At 59.0% G+C, this 19,691-nt stretch overlaps 3 protein-coding genes across 4 annotated transcripts in view; 1 reads left to right on the top strand and 2 right to left on the bottom strand.

Annotated features, from left to right (window-relative positions):
* CFDP1 (craniofacial development protein 1) overlaps positions 1-636 on the bottom strand; it is a 91,672-nt gene extending 91,036 nt beyond the window's left edge. For both annotated transcript variants that reach the window (XM_014957388.1, XM_014957387.1), the window contains exons 1-2: positions 508-636; positions 313-421 (exon numbers count right to left, since the gene is read on the bottom strand). In XM_014957388.1, coding sequence (XP_014812874.1) covers positions 313-421; positions 508-562 — 164 coding nt within the window. In that variant the 5' untranslated portion in view covers positions 563-636. The remainder of the gene's footprint in view (positions 1-312; positions 422-507) is intronic.
* Positions 637-971: 335 nt separating this feature from the next.
* TMEM170A (transmembrane protein 170A) lies at positions 972-5,385 on the top strand. Its single transcript, XM_014957384.1, has 3 exons — positions 972-1,106; positions 1,195-1,365; positions 2,770-5,385. The coding sequence occupies exons 1-3, from the start codon at positions 986-988 to the stop codon at positions 2,898-2,900; spliced, it is 423 nt and encodes a 140-aa protein (XP_014812870.1). The 5' UTR covers positions 972-985; the 3' UTR covers positions 2,901-5,385.
* Positions 5,386-6,511: 1,126 nt separating this feature from the next.
* SLC12A3 (solute carrier family 12 (sodium/chloride transporter), member 3) lies at positions 6,512-16,354 on the bottom strand. The gene is given in 26 exon segments (XM_014957383.1): positions 6,512-6,671; positions 6,950-7,017; positions 7,119-7,254; positions 7,358-7,444; positions 7,714-7,825; positions 7,962-8,069; positions 8,258-8,329; positions 8,491-8,686; positions 8,688-8,837; positions 9,012-9,152; positions 9,692-9,803; positions 10,902-11,001; positions 11,081-11,236; positions 11,344-11,445; positions 11,539-11,662; positions 11,944-12,051; positions 12,401-12,555; positions 12,873-12,957; positions 13,221-13,351; positions 13,595-13,706; positions 13,899-14,009; positions 14,221-14,360; positions 14,470-14,565; positions 14,757-14,832; positions 15,057-15,191; positions 16,055-16,354. Coding segments are annotated over 26 exon segments (3,255 nt in total). The 3' UTR covers positions 6,512-6,529.
* Positions 16,355-19,691: the final 3,337 nt, after the last annotated feature.

Below are 19,691 nucleotides of genomic sequence, written 5' to 3'. Positions count from 1 at the left end.
GGAACCACAGGGGAGGAGAACTTGGGCAGGATAGGAACCAATTTAAAATAAACTCCACATACATGGCAGAGAAAAGTGGGGTTTTACCTAAAAAGGCTTATTAGAAGGAAAAGAACTAGCTCCCGGGGAAGGTTTCCGGGTCTGGCATCTCTCAAGCCCGAAGGTCCCTGCCCCTGACGCGAAGCCGGAGCGAAGGGAAGCCTTATCTCCCCCCCTCCCCGCGGAAGGAGCCCCGGGCGGCGGCTGAACACCGGGGCCGGGCCCAGCTCAACGGAAACGCTCCCCAACCCGGGGAACCGGGGGCGGCCGTACCTGCTGGCGGGGCGGCGGGCGCTCCTCCTGCCGCGGGGGGGCCGCGGGCTCTCGGCCGCCTCCTCCTCCCGCACTAGCTCGCTCACGTCGTCCTCGCTGTACTCCGCACCTGCAAGCACAGCCGGTGAGCACCGGCACCGGGGGCACCACCACCGCCGCCGCCCCCTCCCGGCCCTCAGGCCCGCCCCCGCTCACCCGAGGGCACGTAGTCCTCGTCCTCGGCCGAGGAGTACTCCTCCGAGCCCGACATGGTGCCGGCGCCACCGCCGCCTCACGCCCGCCGCCTCTACCCCCCCACCCGCCTCCTCCTCACGCGCCCCCGCCGCCGCCCAGAGCGTCTCCGCCGGTGCCGCGGCGCCCCCTGGCGGGGCGGGAGGCGGCCGCGCCCGCTGAGGCGGCGCCGGAGGCCGGGGAGCAGCGAGGAGAAGTCCGCCCAGAGGGCTAGAGCGCCCCTCCCGCCCCGGATGCGTTGCGGGCTCCCGGCAGCCTTTGCGGCTGACAGCCGTTGCCATGGCAGCGCGGGGGGGTGGTGGCGTGGCGCGGCCCGACGAGCGGCGGTTGGTGAAGAGGGCTGTCTGTCACGGCTGCGGCGCTTCCCATTGGCTGGAAGGGGCGGAAGGGGAGCCGGGCGGAAGGGGAGCCGGCGGATGGCGGCGGTGGGGCCAGGGAGGGGATGGAGGGCGGCGAGGCGGGCGGCGGTGGGGGGCTCCTGCAGCAGATCCTCAGCCTCCGCCTGGTGCCACGCGTGGGAAACGGCACCACCACTTACTCCAGCCCGCTCTCCACCTTCCCAGGTACCCTTCCCCGCCGCGGGGCCTGCTCGGAGCGGGGCCCTCAGGCCCGTCGGCCCCGAGCCTGCTCTCACCGTCCTTCTCTCCGCAGAGATGTGGTATGGCGTCTTCCTCTGGGCCCTGGTCTCCTCCCTCTCCTTCCACGTCCCGGCCGCTTTGCTAGCGCTCTTCACCCTCAGGCATCACAAGTACGGCAGGTTCATGTCCGTGAGCCTCCTGCTGATGGGCATCGTGGGACCCATCACCGCCGGCATCCTGACAAGTACGGTAGATGCTCGGAAATAGCACCCGGGTGGCTCTGTCAGAACCAGAGGTCGCCTTCGGGAGCGTAGCGAACCGTGGGGTTCCCTTGGGTCGAGAGGAGATGAATGTTCAGGTTCTATTCATCGGAGAGGGGCTCCTTGTCAGGGAGTGCAGTGACAGGACATGGGGTAAGGGTTTTAAATTGGAAGAGGGGAGGCTTAGATTAGATACCAGGAAGAAATTCTTCATTGTGAGGGTGGTGAGAGCCTGGCCCAGGTTTCCCAGAGAAGCTGTGGCTGCCCCATCCCTGGAGGGGTTCAAGGGCAGGTTGGAGGGGGCTTGGAGCAACCTGGTCTGGTGGGAGGTGTCCCTGCCCAGGGCAGGGGGGCTGGAACTCGATGATCTCTAAGGTCCCTTCCAACTCTAACCATTTTGTGATTCTGTGATAGTTCATAGAGTAGAATCATAGAACTGCCCAGGCTGGAAGGGACCTTTTAGATCATCGAGTCCAACCATCAACCCAACACTGACAAAAACCACCACTGACCCACGTCCCTCAGCACCACGTCTGCCTGGCTTTTAAATTCCTCCAGGGATGGTAACTCCACTGCTTCCCTGGGCAGCCTCTTCCACTCCTTGATAAAACTTTCAGTGTAAAAATTTTTCCTAATACCCATCCTATACCTCTGGTAACACAACTTGAGGCCGTTTCCTCTTGTCCCATGGCCTGTTCCTTGGGAGAAGAGACCGACCCCCCCTGGCTGCACCCTCCTTTCAGGGAGTTGGAGAGAGCGAGGAGGTCTCCCCTCAGCCTCCTTTTCTCCAGGCTGAACACCCCCAGCTCCCTCAGCCTCTCCTCACCAGACTTGTGCTCCAGACCCCTCACCAGCTCCATTGCCCTTCTCTGGACACGCTGCAGCACTTCAGTGTCGTTCTTGTAGCAAAGGGGCCCAAACCTGAGCACAATGGGGTGGAGCATGCCACCTCTCCAGCCCGTTGTTGGGGACACTGCACGTGCCTGGCAGGTGTAGAGCCAGGTGGCCTTTCAGGTTTCTAAGCACCGGGAGAAAAAACAGAGATTTGGTTTCTGTGCCCAGAACTGACTAATATTTGCAGCATGTGGGCTGTGGTGTAGAGGATCTTGTGACGAGAATATGTCCAAAACCACTCCAACCTCTACACCTTCTGGAGGCCTCAGCAGAGTTTCTCCACCGATTTTACCTACTGCCACCAGCAAGCGTTGGTTACTGGCAGAGGTTTCTCATGGTAAACCCAGTCCAGAGTTCCTGCCAGCCGGTGGGCAGGGGTTTGGGGCCTTCTCCCACAGACCCTCCTGTGCTCTGCCCCAGTCTCACAATCTCCAGGATGTCCCCCTTCGTCCCCCTGGTACCACAGTGTGTGTCTCTCATGCCCCTCTCCGCAGGTGCTGCCATTGCTGGAGTTTACAGAGCTGCGGGGAAAAAAATGATTCCCTTTGAAGCCCTCATTTTAGGAGTGGGACAGACGTTCTGCGTGGTGGTGGTTTCGTTTCTGCGCATTTTAGCCACTCTCTAGCTCTTCCTCGGACGCCGGAGATCCCGAATCGGAGGAAAAACAAAGGATCTGCCGCCGGTGCCATCTCTGAAGGAAACGAGGAGGGAGCACAACTCGAGGAGCGTGTGATTCTCCACTGGTTACAGGACCCGTGCAGGCCTGCTCCCGCCTCCAGCCTGGCTTGAAAATGCGCTAAACATTGTGAATTTTGTTACTTTTTTGTAACATGAAGTGCCAAGTGAAACTTTATTTCTCTGGAGGATAGGAAAATGGCTTCCTGAGGCCGAGGAGGAGGAGGCCCGTGTGTCTTTCACCAGTGCTGAGTTGTAGCAACAAGAGGTTACTCAGATGTGACACACACCCCGTTTTGGGGTAGAAACAGTACCACGGGGTGATGTCATGTCTCCGGAGCTCACTTAATGCGTTGACCTCTTGCTGCTTTGTTTGCAGTGAACCTGAAGCTCTCTTAATGTGAATTCTTTTTATTTTTTTTTCAAATGAGAAAATGAATTTGTTTTCTTCCTGGCCCCAACTTCCTCATGCCAGGCCTCGGTCATAGCGAATTTGGGAGCAGCCAAAGGAAAAATCGTTTTAGACGAAGAACAGAAAAGTGCAAATTTGTGGCCGAGAGCTGTGACTATGAACGCTGCAGCAGGAGAGAATAACCAGAGCATAGAGGGTCACTGATTTTGTGAATTTTATGACGGTGGAACTCTCCTGGCGCTGTGCTCCTCCTGCCTGAGAGGGGAAGCAGAGCCTGTGCTAGAAATCCTGGGGTGCGTGTGTGACCCTGCGCTGCTCCTGCTGCTGCTGCTGCTCCTCGGGCTCTGCGGGAGCCTCGTGTTTTTAGAACTTCTCCCTTTACTCGCTGATCGTGTTTACATTGGTGGGGTGGGATTGGGGAGGAACCCCGGGTGATCCCCGTGTCCATCAGGGACACTCCGTGTCACCGCAGCCCCAGAGCAACCCTTGCCAGCAGGCAGCGTGCTCTCTCCTGATTAATTGTTTTAGTTCGCTTGGTTTTAAGTGATTTTTAACTAACTTTTAGACCTGCCCTGTTGCCCGGAGGCACGCCCTGCAGCTGGGGCTCCCAAATAGCTGGCTGAGTGCTTTCTGGGGGCTTGGTTTTTTTTTGGGGGGGGGTGTGGGGAGGCAGATGTTGTACCCCAAGGAGGTGGCTTTTGCCATGGTCCTTGTTTATTGCCAGCAGGCAGTCGCGTGGGCTGCCGAGGGAAGGGGCTGGCTGTGTCCAGCCTCCCAGGACACAACTCCCAGCTGGAGTTTTGCCCAACTCCTTTGGTTTCCAAACCAGCTCCGCCTTTTTTACCTGCGACGTTTCGTAAGGCCAGTTATCTTCTGTGAACCCCACGTCCTCTGAGCTGAAACAACCCTCGACAGGGCCACGTGTTAATCATGAAAAAGGATTTCTCTTTTTACATTAACTTAGGCGGAGCGGTCTGTGGAGGGGTGACGGAGAGAGGTGTTTTTCAGGAGCTACTTACTGAGATGATGGCTCGAAATTTTAGCCCGTGTTAATTCCGGGAATAAAGCTGTGCATTTTAGGAAAGATTTTAATGTGAATCCTTCTCATTAGGTGGGTGAGGTCCGAGGGTTGTAATGTATCCTAAACCCTAGATCTTCGGAGCGCCCCGTGTGCTGTGCTCAGAACAAATAAAAAAAAAATAATCGCTTGATAGAATCACTCGGTGCTGGGCAAAGCAAAAACCTCCTGATTTGTACCCATTGTGATCTCCCAAAGTAATTTTTGAGATGGGGTGCTGCTCCACTGAAGAGAGTTGGCAGCTCAGCCAGTGTTTGGAAGCGGAGTGGTTGGAGCCGGTGGGTGCCTCTCTGTGCCCAGGCGCTGGGGGACTTTCAGGGAATTCTTGCATAAAAGGTGAAAAATCAGCTGCTGAGTTGTTGTGACAGGTGTTAGCGCTGGGGAGAGGTCTTGCTGTCACCTCAAGGAGCATCCTGCACTCCCCTGGCTGCCTTCCTGACCTCCCTCTCTGGTAAAACCAGATCCAGATGGGAAGGAGGAGTGGGTTTTGAGTCCATGCACCAGATCGGTCACTGCCGGTGGTTTCCTCCCCGTCGCTTTGATCTTCCCTTTGTGTTCCTCATCCTGAGCAGGAGCAATTCCTTTGGTTTTTAGCAGGTTTCGGCAGACTTTGCTCAAGTCAGACTTGCCAAAAGCTGCCAAGAGCTTGCAAAAATGTCCATGCCGAGGTGTCCCGGGGGTGGGCAGCGCTGCAAACCCCCCCGGCCAGGAGCAGAGAAGGTCCCTGCCCCGGGGGGGACGTCGCTGCTCCAGCTGAGACACCAAGACATGGGGGGCCCTGCTTTCTTCTCATTCAGATACCACCCGACTCCCCCTCCCACTAACGACCGCGCCTGGTGTGAACAAATCTTTGTACCATAGAAAACTCTGTAAATTTTATTTTTTTACTGACACTTCTAATCCTGGTGGTGATTATCAGTAAATTCTGTAAAGATGGAGGTGAAAGCGGTTGTGTGTTTCTCCTGTGGGGTGACGAGGGAGCCCGGGTCGTGTGTTTGGAAACCAGCTCTGCTCCTGCCTTGCACGGGGCTGGTTGCTCCCACTCGGGGCTGTCTCCACCAGGAAATACCCTGGTTCTGGTGGTGAGTTTTGTCTCCATCAAGGGTTGGATGTGCGCCTGCAGCTGGGCACCACAGCCCCAGGGGACATCTCACCCCCGTTGGCTGTTGGGGACTGGCTCTGCTTGTTTTGGGGACGGGAGTCCCCATTCCCCAGTGGACATGTGGGATCCCTGCAGCCCCTGGGCCCGGTGCTGGGGTTCTCACCCTGGGACGGTGGCTTGGGGGTCCCACTGTCCCCTCGCTGCTCTCAGGATGGGACCCCAACCTCACCTGCATGGCTCTGGCTAAACCCAGCCCAGAGCAATGTCTGGGCTACGCAACCTGCATTATTTTATATCGAATCATAGGATCACAGAATGGTTTGGGTTGGAAGGGACCTTAAAGCCCCCCCAATGCCACCCCCTGCCCTGGGCAGGGACACCTCCCACCACACCAGGGTGCTCCAAGCCCCCTCCAACCTGCCCTTGAACCCCTCCAGGGATGGGGCAGCCACAGCTTCTCTGGGCAACCTGGGCCAGGCTCTCACCACCCTCCCACCAAACAAGTTCTTCCCCACATCTCAGCTCCATCTCCCCTCTTGCAGGGTCAAACCCTTCCCCCTCCTCCTGGGGCTCCCCTCCCTGATCCAGAGTCCCTCCCCATCTCTCCTGGAGCCCCCCTTCTTTAGGGACTGGAAGGGGCTCCAAGGCCTCTCTCGGGCCTTTTCTTCTCCAGGCTGAACCCCCCCAACTCTCTCAGCCCCCCCTCCCAGCAGAGGGGCTCCAGCCCTCCCAGCATCTCCGTGGCCTCCTCTGGGCCCGCTCCAACAGCTCCGTGTCCTTCCTGTGCTTATATCTATACATCCATCTATCTATATACAACCTACAAAGGCTGAGATGGGCAAAACACGTCTTTGTAAGAGGGTTTCCCGAGAGCTGGTGACCACACACCTTCTCTGCTCCCCCAGGCCCCCCCGGGCGAGCGTGGTCCGAGGTCAAACCTGGCCTGAAAAAACCACACGTCCCGAGCGGGCAGGGCTGCAGGAGCCTTTATTGGCAGTAGAAGGTCAGCACGTTCTCCTGGTTGCCGCGGGTGAGGATGACGGGGGGTCTCAGGTCCTGCGAGAGGGTCTCCAGCCAGGCCATGTAGAGGGAGCTGGGGCAGCGACCCTTCCTGCCGATGGGCAGCGTGCTGTGGGGGCAGCGAGGGGCTGGTGAGTGTGGCGGGGGGGACCAACCCCAGCTCCATCCTCAGCCCCAATCCCATGCTGATTTGTGGGTTATTTCCCTAAAAAAAAGGGGTGGCACCACATCCTGCCCCCACCTCGGTGGCCACAGACCCCTCGGTGCCCCTCCAAGGGCTTTTTCCACTGCGGTGTTTCACCATCCCGGTGGGGTGTCTCTCTGGGATGGGGAACATCCAGGGAAACCATGTCCATGGGGCGAGGAAGGGGTGTTGTTGGCACCTACATGGCAATGAGCGCCGCGTCCCGCGAGTAATCCAGCAAAATCTCGTTCAGCCTCACTTGCCGGAGCGACTGCGGGGCAGAGAGGGTTGTCGTGTGACACAGTTGTTGCCAAAAAAAGGCTGGATTTTTGCCTCAAAAGCAGGAGACCCCTTCCCTGGCACCGGCACTACCTTGGCTCTGTTTTTGTTGACCTCCTCATCAGAGATCTTCCAGGGACAGCCCTGCCTCATCTCGTTCACCGTGGCCTCGTCTTTGAAGCCGTCGTTCAGCCTGAAGGGAGCGATCAGGTCCTCGAACCTCTTGACGCTGCAAGACAAGCAGATGGTGCCGGGGAAAGGGGGTCCGGGCGGGTTTTTGGGGGTGCTGGGGATGGGGTGGGGGTGGGGAACAAGGGGAGGGGGACGGTTACTGCTCCAGCCGGGGTTTCTGGTTGATGTCGGGGAGGATGTGGACCTCATGGAAGCCCAGGCGGAACTTGCTGAGCAGAGAGACGATCCTGGAGGGAAAAGGACATGTTTGACCCGTCCCCACAGAAACCCCCGCCAACCTCCTCCGTTTGCACTTGGCTTTTTCTCTCCCCTGCCCCAAAAACCCCATTGATTTTCAGAGGAATGTGACAAAGCAGCCAGGTCGGAGCCCAAAGACCCATTCCGGCAAAGCCTAGAGGGCTCCAGGCGGGGGGAAGTGGCTCATGCCACCCGCCCACGGGGACAGCGGCGGTGGCCACGGGGCTAAGAGGGGCTGTAGGAGGCCACCAGCACTTACGCCTTCCTCTCCTCGTCCATCCTGTTGATCTGCCCGCCCACGAACACCCGGATCCTGCACTTGCCCCACCGCTTCTTGCGCCCCAGCAGGTAAGGGATGAGCAGTGTGAGACCTGTCCCCAAAATGGGAGAACGTGGCGGTGGTGACCCGTCACCACGCAGCGAGGACCGAGCCCTCCTGGGCAGCGCGGTGGAGGTGCTGGACATACAGCTGGCTGAGGAACCACAGCAGCTGAAGGTGAAGGTTACCTCCATCGTCAAAGAGCCAGTAGATGTCGATGGTCTTCTTGCCCTGCTCGCTCTGGAAGATGGTGCTGGCCTGCTGCTCGCTGGGCGAAGCATCTGGGCAAGGGTCTTCTGCTGGGGCAAGAGGGTTCTGGCGTCGGTGAGGGGCACTGGTGGCCATGGATTAAAGGTACGGCTTTCTCCTGGCCCTGGACCTGCTCCCATTGAAACCCCCGGCCCTGCCTGCCAAGGTGGCACCCCAAAAATAATCCTGGAAGCCGGGGATGCTCTGGGTGGACCCAAGAGGTTGGCACACCAACCTGTGCCCGGGGCTGCTTTGCCACCGGTGCCATTCTCCTCGGGGTGCTGGGCTGCCTCGAAGGTGGGGTTCACTGGGGAGGGAGGAGAAGGGGACGGGCAGCACCCTGCTGTCCCCGTCCCCCTTCGGGCCCAGCCCAGGAGTGTCACCTTGGCCTGGGGACACGGTGCTGGTGGGCACGTCCCACAGCTCCAGCGCCTCTCTGAGGACCCCCGGCTGCCCGAAGCCCCTTACCATGAGCCTGCATCACTCGGGACACGTTCAGCCCCTCCTTCATCCTCATTAAGCACACGCCGTACTTGAAATCGAAGGCGTCGCTGGAAGGAGGGAGAAGGCAGTTAATGGTGGCCCGTTCGTGTTGGGTGGCACTGCCAGCCTGGCCAGACCCTGAAGATGTGGCTGCAGTGTCCCCACACCCAACCACAGGGCCACCACCGGGTGTCCCCAGGGGCAGAGGATCCAGTGTGGCCATACTGCAGGATGCCCACGTAGTCCTCCAGGCTCTGTGGGGACACCGTCCGCCAGTTCCTCTTGTAGCCCAGCACCAGGATGTTGGGTCTCATCTTCCCGAGGCCGGCAGCCTATGGAGAGATGTCCCTGTGAGACCCCTCTGCAGGGACAGGTGGACACGGGTGGCACCAGCCCATGGGGGAGAGATGCAAAGGGGGGTACCCGGAGGTCAGGAAGGGGGGGGGGTCAGAGGTCCCCAAACCATGATGGAAGACCTGACCATCAATGGCCAAAGGTGGCTCTACCTGGATGAGCATTTGGACACCACTTCTCAGATCCTCAGCCACCACATCTGTGTAGAAAGCCTTGATCTTCCTCTTTGTAAGCCACTTGGTGTGTCCATCTGCCGTCAGCCGGGACTCCGGCATCTTCTGCTTCCGTGGTCCCTGGGGAGAGAAGGGGAAGGGGCTCAAGCACAGACGACCCCTTCCAGCTTCCATACTTCCCTTTGGTTTTGCCACCAAGGACAACTAGCTCCTCTCTTCCCAAATCATCGGCAAGAACTGATGGATGGTTTCAATCACAGCAAGAAAACCAGCAAATTTGGGAGCCAACAGCCAATGCGCACGGTGCCAGCAGCCCCATGGCTGTGGACGAGCTGGTGTTTGCTGCACCACGTCCCCAGTTGCTCTTGAGCCTTCAGGGCTGCAGGACCCTCCCTGTCCTCTGAGCAACCCCCTCATCCCACCTCATCTTTTCTTTGGCAATTAATTGGCCAGGGGAAGCCATGAGCCCACACAGACATCCTGCTGCTTCATCAGTGTTGCTTAACAAGCTGGAGAAGCTTCCAGATGACACATTTCATCATCAGGTGGCACATAAATGTGCATGTTCTGACCCCTGGGGCCCACTAGGACACATCTGGATTTCCCAGCCTCCGGAGCCCCCAGGACACGGAACCGACTGTCTTTGGGAGGTGACTCACGATCAGCACGTTGCCGCAGAGCATCAGGCTGAGGTTCTTGGTGAACGTCCCCACGAAGTCCACCAGGGCCGGGCGGAAATTGGGAGGGCCTGTCAGCACCAGGCACTGGGGTCTGCAGAGGGGGAGAGGAAAGGGCGAAGGCTGGAATTTGGGAGACACCGAGTCTCTCCGAAATGAGCTGCGTCTCTTCTCCCGTGGCTGGCCAGTGGGAGCATCTTTGGGAAATCACGGGGTTGAGGGTCCAGCCTCATTCGTTGATCTTTTTATCTCAGGTGAGACCAACGCATCTGCCTGGGACGGGGAAGGCAAGGTTTGCCCCGCTTTCCCTCTGCCCACACGCAAAGATGTGGGATTTTGGAGACAGCCACGTTTTGCTGGGGCTCCCAGTTACTGAGGCTGGTGGTGAGGACGTGGCTGGTGGCATGAAGCCATCCTGGGTTTGCTGGTGGTGGTGGCGGTTGGCTCTACATCCTCCTTCACTGAATTTCACTGAATTTCACTGAGTTTTTAGAGTTGGAAGGGACCATAGAGATCATCTAGTCCAACTCCCCTGCTGAAGCAGGATTGCCCAGAGCTTGTCAGAGCATGTTACTCAGGAGCATCCAGGTGGGGCTTGAAAATCTCCAGAGAAGGGGACTCCACACCCTCCCTGGGCAGCCTCTGCCAGGGCTCTGCCACCCTCACTGTGAAGAAGTTTTTCCTCATATTTGAGTGGAACCTCTTATGTTCCAGCTTGTGCCCGTTGCCCCTCGTCCTGTCACTGGGAACCACTGAAAAGAGTCTGGCTCCCTCCTCCTTCAACCCACCCCTGAGATACTTGTCAGCATTAAGAAGGTCTCCCCTCAGCCTTCTCTTCTCCAGACTCAAGAGCCCCAGCTCTCTCAGCCTTTCCTCATCAGGGAGATGCTCCAATCCTTCTGTCATCTTTGTTGCCCTACGCTGGACTCTCTCCAGCAGTTCCCTGTCCCTCTTGAACTGGGGAGCCCAGCACTGGAGGCAGGATTCCAGTTGTGGCCTCCCCAGTGCAGAGCAGAGGGGGAGAATGACCTCCCTCCACCTCCTGGCCACACTCTTCCCTACGCAGCCCAGGATCCTGTTGGCCTTCCTGGCCACAAGAGCACACTGCTTGCTCATTGTCATTTTGCTGTCCACCAGGACCCCTAGATCTTTCTCTTCCTCCATGCCCAGCACCACGCCAAGCCATCCTTGCCTGTAGTTCTTGATGTGTTCTTCCACTTCACTCAGCCCCACTGAGTAGTTGAGGGCCATGTTGTAAGAGCTGGCTTGCATGGAGGAGCCCCAGTTGACATCTACATGGGGAAAGACGGGTTAGCAATGGGGTCAGCCACCTTCCTGGGGCATGGCCGGGGCCGGGTGACCGCCACGCACCCGGCTTCTTGTAGAGGACGTATCCCAGGAGGAAGATGACGATGCCGAAGGCGATGAGGGCTGCCCACCAGGTCAGCAGGAACATGATGACCACCGAGATGGCGGCCCCAAAGAGGGCGGCCCACTTGCTGTAATACCGAAAGGAGGGTCGCCAGCCTGCACGCAAACACAGACAGCGGCCGCTGCCGGGATGGGGGGCCGGACGGGGAGACCCCCCTGCCCCATGGCACGGCGGTGGCACGGTGCAGTGCGGCACAGCCCACCTGGGGAGTTGGTGATGGAGGCGTGGAAGCAGCTGAAGTTGATGAGGGCGTAGGAGCAGAGGAAGAAGTTGGAGATGATGGGGGCGATGGCGTTGAGCTCGGCTGCGGGGAGGAGGAGGAGGAGAGCGAGTTGTCGGCAACGGGGACCGAGCCACCCGGCTGGTGGCGGCCACCAGGAGGGTGCCAAGGACCCACCGATGAGGATGAAGCCGACGGCGATGACGTAGGTGAGCATGTAGCCACGGATGGGCTCGCTGTTCCTCCCGTAGCCCTTCCCGAAAAAGCCTATGAGAGGATAGAGCTGGTCCCTGCAGAGACACTGCAGGGAGAGACGCGTTGGGGACTGTGGACTTCACCGGGGGACGTGGGACATCAGACCCCGTAAGAGCAAGGGCCAAACTGGCCTCCTGCCTTTGCCACCGGTGGCATCCTCCTTGCCCCAGGGCTGCTCATGGCCACGAAGCCCCTCAGCGCTGAGCGTGTCCCCTCCCCGTGGTCATACATCTGCTGCCCAGGGTGTGACACCCAGGAGCATCACCCGCTCCCGCTGCCGGGCTCGGGGACAGGAGCTGGAGGACACGGACACGCCACCCCCCTTACCTGGAAGACTTTGGGGGCTGAGACAAGGCAGGCCAGCGCCGAGGAGAGGGTGGCACCGAAGATCCCCGCCGTGATGAGGGGGCCGAATCCGGACACCATGCTCATGCTCTGCCCCAAAAACCAGGGGGTCAGGACTCATGCACCCACCCCCTTCCCCCCACATCAGCCTCCACCCCAGCTCCAAGGGATTCCCGGCCCTCAGGGCTTTTCCATCCACATTCTCCGGGTGGAAAAGTCCAGCCACCTCCAAAAGCCAGAGGAAAACGTGCTCCCTGGTGCGTCCCCATTGCACGAGTGTTTTAATGGTGTTTAATAGTGTTTAATCCCCTCCCGTGATGCTGGGGGCTGCCCTGGGGAAACCCACCCCTCGGAGCACAAACCCGGCCAGGAGCAGGGATGGGGGGGAGGTGGGATGGATGGACACATGGAGGGATGGGTGGTGGCCCCCCAGCAGCACCTGGTAGTAGTTGCTGAGCCCGTATCGGCAGCTCTGCCGCTGGGCGCAGGCGGTGAAGTTCCAGCCGTAGTGGCAGGCCAGCCCCTCGCAGCCCGGGGACCCCAGCCCCACGCTGTCGTTCAGGCTGCCCGAGGCGTCCCGGACCACGCAGGCACCTGGGGGATGGAGGGGGGTGAAGGTGGTGGGGACACCACACGTAGCACCCACTCACCTCCCGGAGCGGGACCGGCATCTCCCCAGAGTTTCACACACCCCAGCCCCACATCCCCGTTGCCCACCATGGGGCTGCCCCGCTCCACGGTGGCTACGAGCAATGCCACAAGCTGTGTTGCCCACCCAGGAGGACTTTCTCCCCCCGCCATGGAGGCAGGAATAAGGTCTGGCCCCCGCAGCACTTGCCCTGGGGTTGCCACCACCCCCTTCCTCCCAGGCCACCCCTTTTCGTCTTGCCCAAGGGCGAGGTTTTGCTCACCGATGGTAGCAGAAAGCACCAGGTAGGACACGGTGGTCCAGAAGATGGCCATCAAGGTGCCCTTGGGGATGGCCACGGCGGGATCCTGCCCGAGGGAGGGACAGAGAGATGTGAGACAGCTTTCCAGCGGCACCGCTGAAATGGCTTTTTAACTGGGGCTGCTACGCAAGAGGGATTTTAATTCATGGCCACACTAAAGCACAGAGACTCTCCCGGCTGAGCCTTCCCCAAAGCTTCCAGAAGAAATAAAATAAGGATCTAGAAGTGGGATCAAAACCAAAGCCCCAGGGGAAAAGAGGGCCTGAGCCCTGAGAAACACCGGCGCAGGCAGCGAGGCTCAAAACCCACCTTCAGGTCACCTGAAATGTTGGCCCCAGCCAGGATGCCAGTTGCCGATGGGAAGAAAATGGAAAACAAGCCAAAGAAGGAGCCCTCGGGTCCACGCCAGTTGGGCACGAAGTTCTGGGCGAAGATTTCGGCTGGGGAGGAAGCAGAGGAGAAGCATTTGGGGCCTCCCAACCGCCTTTCTCCTGGCTGAAGCAGCTCAGCGCTGGATGGAGGCACACCACGGGCGGTGGGAGGAAGACGCCGGGCATTTAAGGCCATCTCTCAGTGAGGAGCACCTTCCCATAGCAAACCTCTCCCCCAAAGGCAGCAAAGAGCCAGGCTCCACCGATGCACTTGGACCTGTTGAGTGTAACCCCAACCCGTGGTAGACCCACCTCGGTAGCTGAAGAAGCCCTTCGCTTGCTTCTCGGCGGTGGCTGGGATCACCGTCCCCACCAGGTAATTTATGAAGGAAACCAGGATGACCAGGAAAAACAGTATCTGTGCCTGCCAGACCAGAAAGAGCCGGCTGAGGGGTTGGGGTTTGGGAGCTGAGAAGGTGAAGGGATACACTAGGAGAAACCCTCACCCGTTTTGAGGGAGTTATGGGCACCCTCCACTCCTTGGATGCCCTGTGGGCATCAGGGACAGCTCTTATCAGCCCAAGGGAATAAGGTGAGGGGGAGAAGGCAGTGTTACCTTGGCCTCCCACTCCATGCCGGCCAGGGAGATGCCCAGCAGCACCGTGACGGTGACGACCCCGATGATGCGGATGTCGTTGGTGGGGTCCACGATGAGGGAGTTGTGCTCCTGAGGAGGGGAAACCATCCACAAGGTGGAAAGAACCCTCTCTTTACCCAACCACCGGGATTGCCACGAGTTTTCATGGCCGGCCATTGATTATTGGTGGCCCAACGTTAACATAAATGTTGATAATTAATGCAACTCGTGCGGGAAAGAGGTGGGGGGGGGGGAGGTGGGGGGGACAGGCCCCCGAGGACGCACAGAACCGCTTTCTCACCTGCAGCAGGTCCCGGACAGTTTCGGCGAAGCCCACCGTGTGCATGGCCACGGCCACCGCGTTGGCGAAGGCAAAGATCAGCCCGATGGATCCTCCCAGCTCCGGCCCCAGGCTCCGGGAGATGAGGAAGTAGGTGCCCCCTGCGGTGGCAGGAGCACCCGATGGTGTTGGTTGCTTCCAATCCTCACGTTTTCGGGCCCCCCACCCCTGCACCTCAGAGCCCGCGTTGGGAAGGGGACAAGGTGCTACCTGACTTCACTTTGCCGTTGGTGGATATGGCGGAGATGGACAAGCCGGTGATGGTGGTCACCGTCACGGACATCAGGATGATGAGCCATGTCAGAGCTGCAGGGAGAGGGCACCGCTTCATTCCTCCTCCCCCCCCCAAGCCCCATAGAACCCCTCCGGCTTCCCTGGGAGACCCCCAAGGATGCACCCTCCACGCTACCGGTGTGGCCACCACCCCCCTTTCCCCTCTCAAGGTGTTTTGGGGGGTGGTGAGCCCGGTGCCACCATCCTGCCCGCCGTGCACCCACCGATTCCTGCCTGGGCGGTGATCCAGGGCAAGCGCAAGTAGAGGATGACTCCCCAGATGTTCAGCATGCAGCGGATCTGGGGGGGGGACAAACACACATAGAGAAGGGAACCGGGGCCACGCTACCCCCTCCTGCTCCTCCGAGACTCACCACGGATGGCAGGGGGGCCCAGTTCCTTGCGAAAAATATATAAATATATATAGGGAAAAATGTGAGGATGAGGAGCACACGCATCCTCCCCCTGCCTGGCGGGGGGTGGGAGGGCGGGAGGATGGTCCCCATGGGGGCAGTGGCACTCACCATCACGCCCTTCACCCATCCGAAGCGGACGGGCTCGGGTTGGGGGGCTCTGCCCGGCTCCCCCGGCGCCTCCTCGGGGAGGCCGTTGCTGCGCTGCGGGTCGGACACCGGCGGGTGGAGACGGCCTGGGTCCGGCTGCGGGGACAAGGGGACAACAGGAGGTGAGGGCAGGTGGTGGGGGAGAGCCCCAGCCAAGCACAGGGGTGGGAACAGCAAAGGGCTACGAAGACGATGAGGGGACTAGAACATCCCTCTGATGAGGAGAGGCTGAGGGACTTGGGTCTTCTTTGTCTGGAGAAGAGAAGGCTGAGGGGGGATCTGATCAATGCTTATAAATACTCAAAGGGAGGGTGTCAGGAGGATGGGGCTGGTCTTTTTTCAGTGGTGGCCAGGGACAGGACAAGAGGAAATGGGCACCAACTTGAATATAAGAAGTTCCATCTCAACGTGAGGAGGAACTTGCTCACTTTGAGGGTGGCAGAGCCCTGGCAGAGGCTGCCCAGGGAGGTGGTGGAGTCCCCTTCTCTGGAGACATTCAAACCCCACCTGGACACATTCCTGTGGGACCTGCTCTAGGTGGACCAGCTCTGGCAGGGGGTTGGACAGTTTTAACCTGGAAGAGGGGAGATGGAGCTGAGCTGTGGGGAAGAACTTGTTTGGTGGGAGGGTGGTGAGAGCCTGGCCCAGGTTGGCCAGAGAAGCTGTGGCTGCCCCATCCCTGGAGGGGTTCAAGGGCAGGTTGGAGGGGGCTTGGAGCACCCTGGTGTGGTGGGAGGTGTCCCTGCCCAGGGTGCATGGTCTTGAAGGTCCCTTCCAACCCAAACCATTCCACAATTCTCTGATCCCAGACCTCACAAGGTCCCTCCCGACCTGTACCCTTCCGTGATCCTGTCATCTCTTCTTGGGCAGGGCACCAAGAAGTGGGAGATGCCACCACCCCCCGTGGTGGCCCAGCCAGGGGTGGGGGGTGCCGGCGGCGTGGCCGAAGCCCACCTTACCTTGAGGATGGAGTGGAGATCCGCCAGCGAGGGCCTGCCCTTGCCCCCATCGCCCCCCACCTTGCTGTTGGCGTAGTGCTCGTAGGCCGGCACCACGTCCACCGTGTTGTAGCCGAAGGTCCTGGTGCCCAGGGTGCTGCCCGAGAGGTGGGTGGGGTGGGGGCTGTCGCAGCCGGCCCCCTCGGGGGGGGTGTAGGGACCCCGGCCACCCTCCTCCGTGCCCAGGAGGGTGCTGATGGTGAAGCGGCCGCTGCAGCGGGACAGGGCGGCTGGCAGCTCCGGGACGGGCAGCTCGGCCATGGCTCTGCGGGGACGGGGGGGTGGGAGAGAGGGGGCTCCTCGGGGATTTATACCGGAGCCCAGCAAAGGGCACCCCCCCTCCGCCGTGGGGGGGGATGGGGGGGGGAAAGGAATCAAAAAAAAAAAAAAAAAAAAGGCGAAAAAAATAAAATAAAATAGCTGGAAGGGATATGAAAACCTCACCCTAATGGGCCCGGCTGCCCCCCCCAGCCCCCGATGGGGGCGGCGATAACGGGTTTGAGATTAAGTCCCAAGGCCAAGAGCAGCAGAGAAATGCGGCGCGGAGCTCGCCTCCGGCCCCGACCCAGGAACATTCAGTTCCCACCGGGATTTTTATTATGGAAAATGGGAGGAAGGCTCCCACGCACTCGCCCCCTTCCCTGGGATGCTGCCCCCCCCCCGGAGCTGGCAGGTCCCATAAATCCTGGCTGCCCCTGCCTGCGGCACCGAGACACGGGGAGGGGTAAAAAAACCCTTTATTCTCAGGACGAAAGCAGGGGGAAAGGTGTGGGAGTGTGATCTCGAGGGATGGGAGGGATGCCGGGGGGCTGGGAAGTGGGATGGAGTGGCCAAGGGACACTGAACGGTGGCAGCCACGGTCCCTCCCTGATTGCCCGGGGCTGGCAGCAGCGAAGCCCACCCTCCCCACAGCCCCCCCGCCCCAACCCCTGCACACCCAGGGCTGAAAACTCCACCAAATTTTATTTAATATGCCCGATTTAATCCACCCATTCACATAAAAGAGGAGCGGAGGCCACGCTGCCGCTCAGGGCTCACCCCACGGCGGGGGGGACATGGGTGTCACTTAGAGCTGGGTGTCACATGTGCCCTTCACAGCAGTTACAGATAAGATCTGCCGAAGATTGGAGGGCAGTTTGAATTTCAGCTTGGCCAGTTAATGGAAAATCGGGGCTGCCCCCCCGCCCCCCCCCCGCCTCCGGCTGCCTTTTGCACCGGGGCAAGAATTTTAACCTGCTTTTTGAGGACTCGTTTGTGTTGTTTGTGCTGGAGCAGACGCCGCCCGCCGTTGCATAAGGGCCGGCGCGCACCCGCGCCCCCGGGGAGCTGAGGACAGGCCCCAGCCTCTCAACTGGGGATAATATTCCCTTCTCAGCCAGCTCTGGGGTGTGGGGTTCAAGGTCTGGGTGTTTTGGAGCTTCCCACAAGTGGGGATGAGGAGGAGCGAGACCCGGGCACTTGGCCCAAGCTGCCAACGGGGTTATTTCATACCATGAACTCCACATTTATTATAAATTACAAAGTTTGCTGAGGAGTTTTCTCCCTCTCCCTTGATGGAGGGATCCTGAGAACTCCTTGCCCCGGTGCTGGAGCCCTGAGCCCTTCCCTTCCTCCCGCTGGCAGTGTCCCACATGGGCTGTCCCTGGGGTGGAACGGGATGGGGACACTCCTCCTGGGTTTTATACCGATATCGAGATCAATACTGGATCTTTAGTGTTATTAATGTTAATTATCTACTCTCATTCTATTAAATCTACTTATATTTCAACCCCTCTGTTTCCTCGTTTTTTCCTGATTCCCCTTCCCAGGTGGGGAGGGGTCACCGGGTGACAGAATAATTGTCTACATGGCAATAAATTGTTGTGGGTTCCTCAAACCATAGCAAAGGTGGACACCAGCTTCCTCTCACCACACCAGAACCAGCAGCAGACTCACACCCAGCAGGAACGGCTTTATTTTACAACCTCTTTTATTTCATCCCAAACTCTTTTAACTTGCCCAAACCAGCACTCCACATTTATTATAAATTACAAAGTTTGCTGAGGAGTTTTCTCCCTCTCCCTTGATGGAGGGATCCTGAGAACTCCTTGCCCCGGTGCCGGAGCCCTGAGCCCTTCCCTTCCTCCCGCTGGCAGTGTCCCACATGGGCTGTCCCTGGGGTGGAACGGGATGGGGACACTCCTTTTGTGTCTTATACCGATATCGAGATCAATACTGGATCTTTAGTGTTATTAATGTTAATTATCTACTCTCATTCTATTAAATCTATTTATATTTCAACCCCCCTGTTTCCTCGTTTTTTCCTGATTCCCCTTCCCGGGTGGGGAGGGGTCATCAGGTGACAGAATAATTGTCTACATGGCAATAAATTGTTGTGGGTTCCTCAGACCATAGCAAAGGTGACACCAGCTTCCTCTCACCACACCAGAACCAGCAGCAGACTCACACCCAGCAGGAACGGCTTTATTTTACAACCTCTTTTATTTCATCCCAAACTCTTGTAACTTGCCCAAACCAGCAGGAACGGCGGCGTCTCTTCAACAGGGGGTGTCTCTCTTCCAACACAGCGCGGGGTCAAGGCTGCTCCGGGCGGGAGAGGAAGGAAGATTCCAGAAGCCGGGAGGAAGAGCGACGCGAGTGGTATGATGCAACCCTGGTGTAGTGAAATAGCCGGATAGTCGGATGCGCTTGTCGTCGGCCTGATTCACAACACCAGCTGCAGCAACAATACCAGGGCTGTCGGGAGCTGGGGGTGGGTGAGGGGAGCTCCAGCCCCTCCGCTCCACGGGGAAGAGCCGCCACAGAATCACAGGATCTTCTAGGTTGGAAGGGACCTTAAAGATCATCTTGTCCAACCGTCAACCTAACTGACAAAAATAGACACCCACACAACAAACAAGGAGCATCATCACTAAACCAGACCTCCCAGCACTACATCAACCCGTCTTTTGAACACCTCCAGGGATGGTGCCTCAACCACCTCCCTGGGCAGCCCATTCCAATGCCTGAGAACCCTTTCAGTGAAAAAATTTTTCCTAATATCCAGCCTGAACCTCCCCTGGCGCAACTTGAGGCCATTTCCTCTCGTCCTGTCGCCTGTGACTTGGGAGAAGAGACCGACCCCCACCTCTCTACACCCTCCTTTCAGGGAGTTGGAGAGAGCAATAAGGTCTCCCCTCAGCCTCCTCTTCTCCAGGCTGAACACCCCCAGCTCCCTCAGCCTCTCCTCATCAGACTTACTCTCCAGACCCCTCACCAGCTTTGTCGCCCTTCTCTGGACCCACTCCAGCACCTCAATGTCTTTTTTATGGTAGGAGGCCCAAAACTGGACACAGCACTCGAGGTGAGGCCTCACCAGTGCCCAGTACAGGGGGACGATCACGTCGCTTCCACGGGGTTTTTCCCACATTCCAGACAACCCCCTGACTATTCCGGCTGTTAAACGCATCAAACAAACCCCAGTCACGTTGGGCAGGGAGCGGTGCAACGCTCTGCCAAGAGCTTCTTTTGAAGTTTGCCACAGCTCTGTATGCCAGCTCTAATTAAGGTGTAATTGGCCCCGTTTCCGTCCCCACGGAGGAGGGAACCCACCGCCCCG

The sequence above is a fragment of the Calidris pugnax genome, unplaced genomic scaffold, assembly GCF_001431845.1.
Source record: "Calidris pugnax isolate Ruff unplaced genomic scaffold, ASM143184v1 scaffold292, whole genome shotgun sequence".
NCBI classification, from domain to species: Eukaryota; Metazoa; Chordata; class Aves; order Charadriiformes; family Scolopacidae; genus Calidris; species Calidris pugnax.
This window is presented reverse-complemented; position numbering and strand designations above follow the sequence as displayed.

Coding starts and splice junctions, on each gene's coding strand:
- TMEM170A (XM_014957384.1), top strand. CDS start 986: ATGGAGGGCGGCGAGGCGGGCGGCGGTGGGGGGCTCCTGCAGCAGATC. Junction 1,107..1,194: donor CCCGCTCTCCACCTTCCCAG/GTACCCTTCCCC, acceptor TTCTCTCCGCAG/AGATGTGGTATGGCGTCTTC. Junction 1,366..2,769: donor CACCGCCGGCATCCTGACAA/GTACGGTAGATG, acceptor CCCTCTCCGCAG/GTGCTGCCATTGCTGGAGTT.